Below are 13,368 nucleotides of genomic sequence, written 5' to 3' on the forward strand. Positions count from 1 at the left end.
TCTTTTTATAACTACAATTTATTTTGAACAAAGAAAAAAATCAGGAAGGTGAACCAGGACTCTTTGATTATTTCATTTTTGATATGAATCTGATCTTTGCTTACAATCCACTCCTGTAAAAAGAAATAAGGGAGAAATGATATTGAGATCCACATAAGTATGGGACTAAAGTTCATTCTATCCTATTTCTCTGTGGATTTTTAAGGGCAAAACCATATAGCTCCTCAAAAATCTGGGCATAGATCATTACATCAGGGGAAATGGCTTGCAAAAATGTGCATATTAGTCAAAACTGTAAACAAAAATGTCTTTTTCCGGAGAAATGTGCGCTAAAATGTTGGTGAATATTCATGGGAATTCGTTATGGCAAAATTCTGCAGAAATATGGGAGTAATGAATGTAATTTTGATTTTGTTTTTTAAGAGAAAATGAGAAGACCGAAATCGACGGATCCATCTGTCCCTAGTAGCAAGTCCACTTGGGAGTGGCAGATCTTGATAAGGAGAATTGTACATGAAAAACATAAAATCAGTGGGTTTTTTCTGGGGGAACTCAGGAGTACGCAGACCCCTAAACATTTTGTGAATCTAAGTTTGGCCTCATTCAATATGAATAGGAAAATGAGAGTACCCCCTAAACTTTTGTTTTAGAAAAAAACAGTGCATAAAATGCATGGCATGTGTGACATATAAAACTTCCAAGAAGAGCTTCAGAAAGATGTGTCACTTTCTGTGGGACTGGCTTCATCTGTTTCAAATTGTGCATCAACAGAGCTCTGTTCACTAGCTGGCTGCTATGAAGAGATTATTTTAAAAAGAAAGGACTCAGGCATCCCTTAAAAGGTAAAGGTAAAGGACCCTTGACAGTTAAGTCCAGTTGCAGAGGACTCTGGGGTTCCAGCACTCATCTCGCTTTACAGGCCGAGGGAGCTGGTGTTGGTCCACAGACAGTTTTTCCGGGTCATGTGGCCAGCATGACTAAGCCGCTTCTGGCGCAACAGAACACCGAAACTAGAGCACCAAACGGAAATGCTGATTACCTTCCTGCCACAGCAGTACCTATTTATCTACTTGTACTGGCATGCTTTCGAACTGCTAGGTTGGCAGGAGCTGGGACCGAGCAATGGGAGCTCCCCCCATTGTGGGGATTCGAACCGCCGACCTTCTGATTGGCAAGCCCAAGAGGCTCAGTGGTTTAGACCACTGAAGAAGTGACTCCACCTCCATCATTCTACCTGGACACTGAGGTCCAGTGCCGAGGGCCTTCTGGCAGTTCTTTCGCTGTGAGAAGCCAAGTTACAGGGAACCAGGCAGAGGGCCTTCTCGGTAGTGGCGCCCACCTGCCCAGATGTCCAAAAGAACAATAACTACCAGATGTTTAGAAGACATCTGAAGTCCTGTTTAGGGAAGCTTTTAATGTTTGATGCATTACTGTATTTTAATATTTTGTTGGAAGCCACCCAGAGTCTCTGGGGAAGCCCAGCCAGATGGGTGGGGTATAAATAACATATTATTATTATTATTATTATTATTATTATTATTATTATTATTTAGACCACAGCACCTCAGGCATCCCTTAGGACACCTCATATTGGGGATCCACAAGAGAGTGGGAACAGGGCCATGTTCAGATCCCAGAAAAAATCCCAGTTCTGGTATGGGTACATTGGATCAGGCATGCTAACGTGGAGTCACAACTTGCCAGATTGCTTCCCCACACCTACTCACATGTGATGAGAGCTGCTGTGCTGAATTCTGACGGAAACAGTGTGTTTTCTGCAAAAAAAACAGATAGGGGAATATAGGCAGAAATGGAATGGTTGCTTATTATTGTCATTCTCATTTACTATTTTAAAATGTTCAGATTAGAAAATATCAGAACTTTCTACACAAAACAAACAAACGAAAACCCATACTGTTAATATAACATCACAACACTAGATGATGATCAATGCACAGTGGTTAAGATTTCGTTCAGAAAAAGGCTTGGGTAAATGAAAAAGACCTGCATGTCTCTGAAAGAGCAGGTGCTTGGAACACGACTTATCTTAGAAGGTAATGAAGTCAGTTTTCAAGGGGCCACAACAATGAACCTTGCTGCTAGTGGACACAAGGTGAATAGTAGCCAAGAAAATCGTCAGCCATGGAAAAAAATATTTTATTTTTTATTTATTTCATTAAATTTATACATTGGTCAATTGTAAAAAAAATTTATCCTCAAAGGGGGGAAATCACAACCCTACTTTAAAACATACAAAAGTTAAAATACTAAAACATATTAAACATATTAAAATCATATCAACTTTCTAAGCATCTGGGTCGGTTAGTCTAAACTGGAATGTTTTATAAAGGTAAAGGGACCCCTGAACATTAAATCCAGTCGTGGACGACTCTGGGGTTGTGGCTCTCACTTTATTGGCTGAGGGAGCTGGCGTACAGCTTCTGGGTCATGTGGCCAGCATGACTAAGCCACTTCTGGTGAACCAGAGCAGTGCATGGAAACACCGTTTACCTTCCTGCCAGAGCGGTACCTATTTATCTACTTGCACCTTGACGTGATTTTGAACTGCTAGGTTGGCAGGAGCAGGGAGCGAGTAATGGGGGCTCACCCCGTCATGGGGATTCAAACTGCCAACCTTCTGATCAGCAAATCCTAGGCTCTGTGGTTTAACCCACAGCACCACCTGCATCCCTTGGAATGTTTTAACAGGTGCCAAAAAGTGTACAATGAAGACACCTGCTTCAATAGGCAGGGAGTTCCAAAGGGTAGGAACTAACCAATCAAGTTCTTACAAATGCAGAATGCAGGTATTACAAGACAACTTAGTAGTGTCAGTTCTGCTGATTGGAATGGTCGAGTGGGCACATGTGGGGTAAGACAATTTTGTAGGTAAACTGGTCCCAAGTTGTTAAGGACTTTATATGCTAATAGTAACACCTTGAACTTGGTCCAGTAGCAAATCGGCAAAAAGTGCAGATCCCTGAGCACAGGTGTTATATAGCGACAAAAGTCATTCTTTGTGGTGGCCAAGGAGGGGGCTAAGGAAGGAGGCTGGCTCTCAGGTAGATGTGACTTAATGGGTACAAAAAAGGAAGAGAGAAATAGTTGTTGGGCTTCAGATCAAAGGGTAACGCAACTCCGTTCATCTCATGATATAACTTTTAATATTTACTTTTGGTTCTCAGATTGTATGTATGCAGATCCCTGTCCTACAGAATTGTTCTCATCCCATGTTTTATAGCATGGGTAGGCAAACTAAGGCATGGGGGCTGGATCCAGCCCAGTCGCCTTCTCAATCCGACCCACGAACAGTCTGGGAATCAGCGTGTTTTTACATAAGTAGAACGTGTCCTTTTATTTAAAATGAATCTCTGGGTAATTTGTGGGGCCTTCCTGGTGTTTAGACATGAGCAGAATGTGTGCTTTTATTTAAAATGCAGCTCTGGGTTATTTGTTGGGCGTAGAAATTCGTTCATGTGGGGTTTTCCCCTCCAAAATATATTCTGGCCCCCCACAAGGTCTGAGGGACAATGGACCATCCCCCTGCTGAAAAGGTTTGCTGACCCCTCTTTTATAGATTTCTTTGACAACAAATTTTGACACTTGTGTGCAATTGGATCATCCTTGGACTCATGCTTGTGTTGTTTTTGGAACACAGCAGATTTGTTATCTCACTCTGCATTCCTGAAGGGAGATCCACAGGGCTGAGAAGGTCCAGCAGATCTCTGGTTTTTTGGGGGGGTTCCCAACTAGTCCCCATCCACAGATCTGCCAAAGACACATTGCAGTATCTTCCGTAACCCTGCAGTGTCTCAGCCAACAGAGCTGAGCTTGTTGGATCTTATGTCAGTGTAAACCTTGAAAATGGGCATTCCAAGGGCATGGTGGGGTTGAGAAAGGAGGGAAAGGGGGCTTATTCTGGCTCCTAAACCATGTGCCCTGGAAACCTTGCATAAACTGAACAGGCAAAGAGGGTAGTCTAAAGTCACGATAGAAATCAGTCAGCAAGGCCCAATACTTAGCAACTGGGCACAGTCTCACCTGGTGGCCCCATCAGAATGAGATTTGACGTGTTCTTTCTTCCTGAAATGGGAAACAGTTGATTGCCTTTTAGCCAACCAGGCCGAACACATACACAAATTCATGCATGCAGAATACATTATCACAAAAACCCTGTTTATAAACTGTGGAGTGTGGTGGTTAAGGGTTAAACCTCCTGAATTTCCTACATCTGGGGAGGAGCTTCCCAGGAAGTGGAAGCTGGTTGTTCTTTGTCTGTGTCTGTGTAAAAAGCACTTTCGATTTTGGTGGAGAGAGAGAGACACACAGCATGTGTCCGAGTTCCGATGGAACTGTTTGTTGTTTTGCTTGCTGTAAATAAACGTTGTTAGAAAGAACAGTGAGTGTACCCTTTTTTCCTTCTTCTCATACGGAAGCAACCGCTGCTCAGCTCTGCAGCTGCCTGGAAGCAGATTTATTGCACCACGGAAGTGTGCCGGACAGGCAGTAAAGTTTACAGGTTATGGGCCATTCATTTTGCTGCTAAGTGTGAGAAAGGAATGTTACGTCCAAGTACAGCTTTGAAGTCCTGCCAGATGCTGAGGCAGTCAAGATTTCGCTGGTGAAGCGGAGCTGAAGAAAGCATCTTTGAGCACTGGCCAGCAGAAGCGTGAGTAAGCTATAGCCCCGGGAAAGATGGCTCAGGCTCCAGAGGCTTTCGCCTTGCCTTTTGAAAGGCTGACTGGTCCCAATTGGGAGGAGTGGTCCGTAAGGATTAAGTACTGGCTGTTGGGAGAACAGCTCTGGAATTGCATGCAAACCCCACCACCTCAGGCTAGTGAGACAGTTTCTGAGGCAGAAGTGGCTGCAGCTCTGGAAAGAGATCAGAGTGTCCTGATCATGCTGAGAGCAAGCGTGGATCAGAGGGGGTACCAGAGTTTACGCTGAGATCAGCTAGCACCACTAAGGGTAAGCCACCTGACAAGTTTGAAGCCACAAGTGTGTGGGTTAGTGTGGCTAGGTGTGAACCTGAAATTTTGAGGATGTACAGAAGCTGCCTCAGGAAGAAGCCAGCAAATGGCATGAGGCAATGCAGAAGGAGATGAGCTCAATGGAGTCTCTAGGTGTGTTCTCCCTCACAACGTTGCCAGCTAGCAAACAGGCTGTGAGTAGCAGGTGGGTTTATCGCCTTAAACCCACAAAATCTGGAGAACCACAGTACAAGGCTAGGTTAGTTGCCAGAGGGTTCACGCAGCGGAAGAGGCTGCATTTCACAGAGGTGTATGCTCCCACCTCTGCGCATGCTCTTAGCTGTTGCTGCACAAAGAGGTTGGGAGATGAGCCACTTTGATGTGGGGTTGAGAAAGGAGGGAAAGGGGGCTTATTCTGGCTCCTAAACCATGTGCCTTGGGAACCTGGCATAAACTGAACAGGCAAAGAGGGTGGTCTAATGCAAAAGTCACAATAGAAATCAGTTGGCATGGCCCAATACTTAGTAACTGGGCACAGTCTCACCTGGTGGTCCCATCAGAATGAGATTTGATGTGTTCTTCCTTCCTGAAATGGGAAAATAGTTGATTGCCTTTTAGCCAACCAGGCCGAACACATACACAAATTCATGCGTGCAAAATACATTATCACAAAAACCCTGTTTATAAACATTCCCCCATGAAATCAGCCAATGAATTCATTTTCACCTGAGGAATCTTCAGGTGCAGTCAATAGCTTTCACTTCTCTGTAACCTTTTAAACAAATATGGCAATTCTGTGTGATGCATTATAATCTGTACCCACCAACAGAAAGAGTTTTACTTAAAGGGGAGTCATTATCAAGTCCTAACGCCAGGGGATCCAGATAATGTGTCCTTGGGTGTAATTATAGGTGACACTCTGCTAAGAAAAGTACCATGTCCTGCTCCTTAAGGAAGCTGCTTGGGTAATATCTACCCAGCCTGTTCTGATCCCTCTAGTACCTCTTCACCTCAACCAGCTGAAGAGGGAGGCTTAGCATTGGTGGGGCATAGGACCACCTCATGAGAAGAGAAGACTCCCTGGAAAAGACCCTGATGTTGGGAAAGATGGAGGGCACAAGGAGAAGGGGATGACAGAGGACGAGATGGTTGGACAGTGTTCTCGAAGCTACCAGCATGAGTTTGACCAAACTGCGGGAGGCCGTGGAAGACAGGAGTGCATGGCCTGCTCTGGTCCATGGGATCACGAAGAGTTGGACATGACTAAACGACTAAACAACAACAACAACAGGGCTACATTCCATGTTCTGTCCACCTCCACTCCATTTCTTCTCCCTTTCTGCAGCTCCTCTCCAGCAGACCCCGTATTGAGAGCAGCAGTGGTGACCAGCCGAGAAGAGAATGCCAACCACCAAGCAGAAGGCAGCCCCATCAGAAGCAGCCAGGGCTGTGCCAGCCAGGAAACATGCATAGCCATTGTCCTCTGCCCTTGTGGAACAACACTCACCACCCCAAGCCCTCCAATCTCTGGTGCAAGTTGCAGCAGAGGGATGTGGGACGTCGCTCTCCTGTGAGAAGTGGCAGGGCTGGGTGGTCAGGCACAGTTGCTGTTCCTGTTGGGGATACCCATCCTCCCTGCCAGGGCCTGATGGCAATGGGGAGAGCAAGGGTGCCTCCACTGGCATGCCCAAGACCTCTGCCCTGTTCAGCCCCTCCCTCAGATGCTGGCAGGATTGTCAGCTCATGTAGCCAACAGAAACCCCAAAGTCAAGTGCTTCAGGCAGGACATAACCATCACCTAACTGCTGGTTCTGTGATAGTGTTGGGGAGCTGGCAGGGTGGCTGCAGGCGATAGTGATGTCAATGTGAATTTCAGGGCGCAGCGGGTGGGGGTGCTGCTGTTACTTTCAGCTGGTTGAATGCCCTCCACTTGAGCATTCTGCAGATCTGCTAGGACATGGCTGCTGCAGCAGCTGCAGGGACTGGAAGTTGCCCCCCTCCTCCACCATCTAATTCAGGTGGTAGTGTGGGATGAGAGCTGGCTGCAGCTACATTGGCCAGTCCTGAGGGTGGGGCATAGGACGCTCAGGATCTTATGGAGCCGTAGAATTGTAGATGACCCTGAGGCATCCTATCTCACCTTTTACAGCATATCTTCGAACTGTCACATTTTCCAAGCATGTCATAAAAGGGTAAGCACTTGTCCCATCGAAAACATTTACCCTTATTAATGCTTATGCAGTCATGGGAACCATAAACTTTAGAGACCACTGCAAAATGAGAGGAAGAAAGGGAACAGTCAACCTTTATGGCTAGCATACAATAGATTGAGAACTAACTTCTTCATGAGCATCTGACCCTATTATTCAGGCATTGGATTAAGTGTGTGTGTGTGTGTGTGTGTGTTTGCGTGTATTGAAAGATGAGTGACGCTACAATCTGTGGTGGCTGATAAAAACTCAGACCTTCATGTGATGGTGCAAGTTCTGAAGTGGGGCTATCTGTGTGTTCTGCTGGGTGCACTAGGAGACCTCCCTTTAGATGTGAATCTCAATTGCGCAGTTTCAAATTGCAGGAAGGTTTCTGAGTGGCTTCAGCTTAACACATGCAGACCCCCTCTTCAGACATTCCTGCTCAAGACAGGAGGGTCAGAGGTGGAGCTATGCAGGTTCATTGGATGGGGATAGGGCAATCCAGCCAGGTGGACAGGGTATCAAATCATCATCATCATCAGCAGCAGCAGCAGCCATTGAGAATCGGAGGAGAAAATTGTGAAACTACCCAAGCTGCAGTTTCTGAAACAATGCAGAAACAAACAAAAAAAAGCCATCCTTCAAGAGTCATACTTCTCTTAAATATGTGGTGTGGTTTCAACCAGCCTTGTAATGGATGCCAATGAACTGAAAAGCTCAATCCAGATCAGTCTGAGGAACTGTTAGTGGGAGATTGCTTGCTCTTGATGGGGTTACACTTCCTTTGAAGGAGCGGGTACGCAGCTTGGGGATCTTTCTAGATCCACTGCTGTTACTTGAGGGTCAGATTGCAGAGTGCCTTCTATTAGCTTCAGTTGGTGGCTCAGCTGTGCCCCATCTGGGCAGGGATAACCTAACTACTGTTGTCTATGCTCTGGTAACCTCTTTACTGCAACACGTGACACATGGAACTGCCTCTGGAGATGGTTCTGGAGCATCAGCTGGTGCAGAATTCAGTGGGCAGGTTGCACACTGGGACAAAATGGTTTGAGCATGTTACTCCAAATCTGACCCAACAGCACTGCCTGCAAATTGATTTCCAGGCCCAATTCAAAGTGCTTAAATGGCTCAGGACCACAATACCTCAAGGACTGTCTCTCTCATATGAACCTACACAGACCCTCTGATAACCCTCTTAGGCCCTTCTTCATGAGCTTCCTCCACGAGAAGTCTGGAGCGTGGCAACACAAGAATGGCATTTCCTGTGGTGGCTTCCCATTCATGGAATGCTCTCCCCAGGGAGGCTTGGCTGGTGCCATCATTATATATCTTTACATGCCAGACAAAAACTTTCCTCTGTTAACCAGGTCTATGGCCGTTAATTACCTGTGGCCTTTTAGAAGTGGGTGTGATGTTTTTAAGGTGTTTCTCTACCCCCTCCCCCAATTTTTAATCCTTCTTTGTGGGTTTGTTTGTATGTTTGGCTGGTTGGTTGGTTTTGATTTACCCTGGGTTGACTTGGGTAAAATAAAATGACTAATAAATCCAATTATTATTATTAATAATAGCATGGTAATGTATGCATACATTGGTAAAATTGCACACTAAAATACATTATATTACAGGGAAGTTCATGGAATTCAGAACTATGGAGAAATGAATTTAAGATTATGGAAGAATGAGAAACCAAAATGAAATGGAAAGGTTTCTACATCCTTACCCAACACACTTTACATTCTTTGACCCCCTACCCCTCATGTTTTTTGAATGTTTGAATAGGCTATTGACTTCTAGTTCCCTTGTTGCATAACTCCTTTATTATTTTAAATGTTATTTGTTAATCAATGAAATGGTAAAAGATAGAATCACAAGGAAATAAAGAAATGCTCAGTGTTACAGCAGGTTGAAAGCAGCACAATAGCATCATCATTGAACTTACTGTTCCAAAATGTTACCCAAATAAATCCATTTTTTCCACAAATCTGTTAAGTTATATTATTTTGTAAAAAGTTAGCTTAATCATAGTTACCGTGAAACAAATTTTATCAGTACTCCTGTGTGATGAAGATGTTGATGATAGCCCACCCTTCACCAGTAGGTTTCAAGGTGAGTTAAAGCAATTTGAAATCCAATTACAAACACATCACAGCCATAGGAACATAATGGGTCCTGAAAACATACACCTCAGGTGTCAAGAGGTGTAAAGGGTTGCATCCTCCTCATTTGCCAAAAGTGGTATAGTGAAGATGCCAGATGCACTTCTGTTGGATGTGAATTCCACAATTTAGGGGCTACAACAGAGAAGGTTCTCACTTGGGCAACTATCAGATGTTGCCTTTAACTCTCAAAGTCCTAACTAGCTTGGGACCCAGAGCTTCATTTTGCTTAGAACAGCTTGACACCCATAATATCTTACCTGGAGAAGCCCAAGATATCAATAAAAGAACAGCAAACAAATGCCCAAAGAACTTCATGGCTGTTTTCCTTTGAGTTCTCTGTTTTTCTGTTGCAACCAAGCCAGGAGAATTGGTGATGGAAGCTCTGAGGGGGAGGCAGGAATGGATCAGATGAGGATGAAACAACTGAAACTCAATAAAAACAAGAAAGAGATTTTAATACATGCAGAACTGATTATTGTAAGACAAGTTGGTCCATCATCTCTAGCCATGGGCCATGGGCCATGTTGGCTGATGTTGATGGGATTTGGAATTCAACATCTTGGAGGGTGGGAACAGATTCCCCATCACAGTTGAAACACACTAAGCACCTTTGAATCTTACCTGCCAACTTCTGCTAGTCCTTGCACATCTGCCTGTCTGTGAACAGCAAGAACAGAATTCCTAGAAGTTGTTTGAATGCAATGCTATAAGGAACCAGGCGACAATATGGTCTCTATGGAAGCTGCTTCCGAAACTGAGCCTCTGTTTTCAGACACAGTAGTCCTCTGAAGCTTGGTTGCTTGGGGAAGGGTTCAAGCAATGAAGACATTGAAACCATGTCTTGCTTATGGACTTCCCAGAAAATTTTGAATGACTAGCTCTGGAAATAGAATGCTGAAGCAAATAGACTCTTGACCATATTCAGCATTGTTCTGCTTATGTTCTTAGAACATAAGAAGAGCCTGTTGGACCAGGCCAAGTGCAGCAGCCTGTTCATGGGCAGCCAGATGCTTGTGGGAAACTCACAAGCAGGGTTTGAGCATGAGACCTATCCTGCCGTTTCTAGCAATTGATACTTCAGAAGTATTGCTGCCTCTTAACTGTGGAGGCAGGGACAGTTGTGGGTTGTGCGCTGTGGGTTAAACCACAGAGCCTAGGACTTGCCGATCAAAAGGTCAGCGGTTCGAATCCCCACAATGGGGTGAGCTCCTGTTGCTCTGCTCCTGCTAACCTAGCAGTTTGAAAGCACATCAAAGTGCAAGTGGATAAAGAGGTACCGCTCTGGCGGGAAGGTAAACGGTGTTTCTGTGCGCTGCTCTGGTTCACCAGAAGCGACTTAGTCATGCTGGCGCATGGCCCAGAAGCTGTACGCCGGCTCCCTCGACCAGTAAAGTGGGATGAGCGCCGCAACCCCAGTGTAGGTCACAACTGGACCTAATGGTCAGGGATCCCTTTACCTTTACCTAACTGTGGAGGCAGAGCATAGCCATTATGGCATGTAGCCTTCAATAGTCCTCTCTTCCATGGGTTTCTGGAGGAGGTTAAGGGGTGATATGATAGCCATGTTCAAATATATAAAAGAATGTCACATAGAGGAGGGAGAAAGGTTGTTTTCTGCTGCTCCAGAGAAGCGGACACGGAGCAATGGATCCAAACTACAAGAAAGAAGATTCCACCTAAATATTAGGAAGAACTTCCTGACAGTAAGAGCTGTACGACAGTGGAATTTGCTGCCAAGGAGTGTGGTGGAGTCTCCTTCTTTGGAGGTCTTTAAGCAAAGGCTTGACAACCATATGTCAGGAGTGCTCTGATGGTGTTTCCTGCTTGGCAGGGGGTTGGACTCGATGGCCCTTGTGGTCTCTTCCAACTCTATGATTCTATTCTATTCTATGATTCTCTAATCATCTTTTAAAGTCATCCAAGTTGATGGACATCACTCCTGTAGGAGCAGGCTCCTACATGATAAGCCGTGCATGATAAAGTACTGCTTTTAATCTGTCCAGAATTGTCCAACATTTGGCTTCATTGTACATCCACAAGCTGTAGTGTTATGAGAGAAGGAGAAAGACTTTTCTCTATTCATTGTTCCATGCCATCTTTATTCAAAAAACTTCTATCATGTCAGCTCTTACTTGCTTTTTCTCTAAACTAAAAAGTCCCATATGCTGTAAACTTTGCTCACATGGGAATATGGTTTCTGGGACCTCACAACCACATGCCCCATGTCATTTGTGCCAACATGTACCATGACCACTGCTGCCACCCCATAGGCAATATCCACTATGCATGCTCCAAGCGGTCAATTCACCATGCTGTGTGTATTGATGTTCTGGATTACCCACAGCCAGGATCCCTCCACCCACAGAGAGTATCATTGGCACAAAAGGATAGCTGTTTGTCCCCCAAAGAATGAGTCCCTTCTCAGGAAATGTGCTGCTTCCTTATACCCTTACTCTTCCTGAATGCAAAGGAGCTATGGTTGTTGGAGTGGGACACAGCTATAACTTCTCTGACTCTTATTTTTTCCAGGCCTCAAGGGAACAAACTTGTTCCTGTAGAGCCCTGAGCTCATTGTACCTTAGACACACTCAGGAACAATATATTTCGGAACCTGGGGGGAACCACAAAATGGCACCTTTCACTCCACTAGACAGGGAAGAAGAGAGGAGTGAAGATCTATATCAGGAACAAGGGGAGTGGGTGAAATTAAATCAACCCAAACCAATGGCTGAAATTGGAATTGTGGCAGGGGGAAAGGGGTTTGATGTGAATCACCCAAGGGCAGCTACATGATACTTCCTGCAGAGTATAATTGACATGATGTTTACTGACTTTTGAAAGAATGAGTTTAATGGATGTGGCATTATGTAAGCACATTATTCTAGAAGTAATGAGGAAGAGGAAATATGGGAAGTATAGGAACAGGAAGAGAAGAAATTAAACATCAAGGTGAAGTGGTGCGGATATAATATTAAGGTGAATTTTTGGCATTGATATTCACTTTTCCTCCAGTGTGCTCAAGACTGTACATGTCCTACGGTGCCCAGACAAACCCCTATCAAAGAAATGACAAGTCCTAAAAGTGCATACCCGCACAAAGGCTGCTATATGCCTAAACTCCAGATCAAGTTAAAAAAGCACCTGTCCTAATATCAAGCGTTGGGACACCAAACCTCTTGCTTGTACAACTATCTACTATAGGTAAAAAGGTAAAGGACCCCTGACAGATAAGTCCAGTCCACAGATGACTCTGGGATTGCAGCACTCATCTGGCTTTACTGACTGAGGGAGCCGACGTTTGTCCACAGACAGTTTTTCTGGGTCATGTGGCCAGCATGACTAAGCTGCTTATGGCAAAACCAGAGCAGCACACAGAAACACCATTTACCTTCCCACCGGAGTGGTATCTATTTATCTACTCGCACTTTTGGGGCGTGCTTTCAAACTGCTAGGTTGGCAGGAGCTGGGACTGAGCAATGGGAGCTCACCCCATCATGGGGATTCAAACCACCAACCTTCTGATCGGCAAGCCCAAAAGGCTCAGTGGTTTAGACCACAGCACCACCTGCGTCCCTATCTACTATGGGTATTACCCATTTATTCCTATTCCATGCTTTCTCTCTTTCCAGTTTCCAGTTCAGGGGCTAGTCCTTCCATTAAGCAAACTGAGGGAACTGCCGCAGGCAGGATGCATGTGGGGGCAGCAAAATGGCACCCCCCATGGATCACTGTTTGCCTATTCACCCCCTCCCATGGAAACCACAGGAAAGGAGAGTACAGTTGTACCAAGGTCCTGTTTGGGGGTTTCACACATGCATCTTGTTGTCAACTATGAGTACAGAATGCTAGACCATTGACCTGATCCAGCAGGCTTCTTTTCTCATCAGTAAGTAGATCTGCAATGTTCCTGTTGCCATCTGCACTGGAATCCATGTAGCAAGAAGTGATGGTATGTAGGGCTGGATGATATATCAACATATCATACAAAACCAGTTTGAAGTTTATGTTGTGATATTGGTTTCGTAATTTTTGACCTGGCAATATATC

At 44.9% G+C, this 13,368-nt stretch overlaps 1 protein-coding gene and 1 long non-coding RNA gene across 7 annotated transcripts in view; one reads left to right on the forward strand and one right to left on the reverse strand.

Annotated features, from left to right (window-relative positions):
• LOC310673958 (uncharacterized protein) overlaps window positions 1-13,368 on the reverse strand; it is a 15,917-nt gene continuing 2,549 nt past the window's right edge. The window contains exons 1-7 of one of the 6 annotated variants that reach the window (XM_083432814.1): window positions 9,943-10,206; window positions 9,579-9,703; window positions 7,111-7,240; window positions 5,515-5,556; window positions 4,042-4,083; window positions 1,728-1,775; window positions 1-113 (exon numbers count right to left, since the gene is read on the reverse strand). In XM_083432814.1, the coding sequence (XP_083288940.1) occupies window positions 101-113; window positions 1,728-1,775; window positions 4,042-4,083; window positions 5,515-5,556; window positions 7,111-7,240; window positions 9,579-9,636 (333 nt within the window). In that variant the 5' untranslated portion in view covers window positions 9,637-9,703; window positions 9,943-10,206 and the 3' untranslated portion in view covers window positions 1-100. Of the gene's footprint in view, window positions 114-1,727; window positions 1,776-4,041; window positions 4,084-5,514; window positions 5,557-7,110; window positions 7,241-9,578; window positions 9,751-9,942; window positions 10,207-13,368 lie in introns of those variants that run through there. The other 5 variants (XM_083432816.1, XM_083432815.1, XM_083432813.1 and 2 more) reach the window with 5 other exon arrangements.
• Window positions 12,835-13,368, forward strand: part of LOC310673994 — a 23,371-nt gene continuing 22,837 nt past the window's right edge. The window contains exon 1 of the long non-coding RNA XR_014509290.1: window positions 12,835-13,207. This is a non-coding gene — a long non-coding RNA (uncharacterized lncRNA). The remainder of the gene's footprint in view (window positions 13,208-13,368) is intronic.

Source organism: Podarcis tiliguerta (assembly GCF_965153285.1).
Source record: "Podarcis tiliguerta genome assembly, chromosome: 3".
Classification (NCBI taxonomy): Eukaryota; Metazoa; Chordata; class Lepidosauria; order Squamata; family Lacertidae; genus Podarcis; species Podarcis tiliguerta.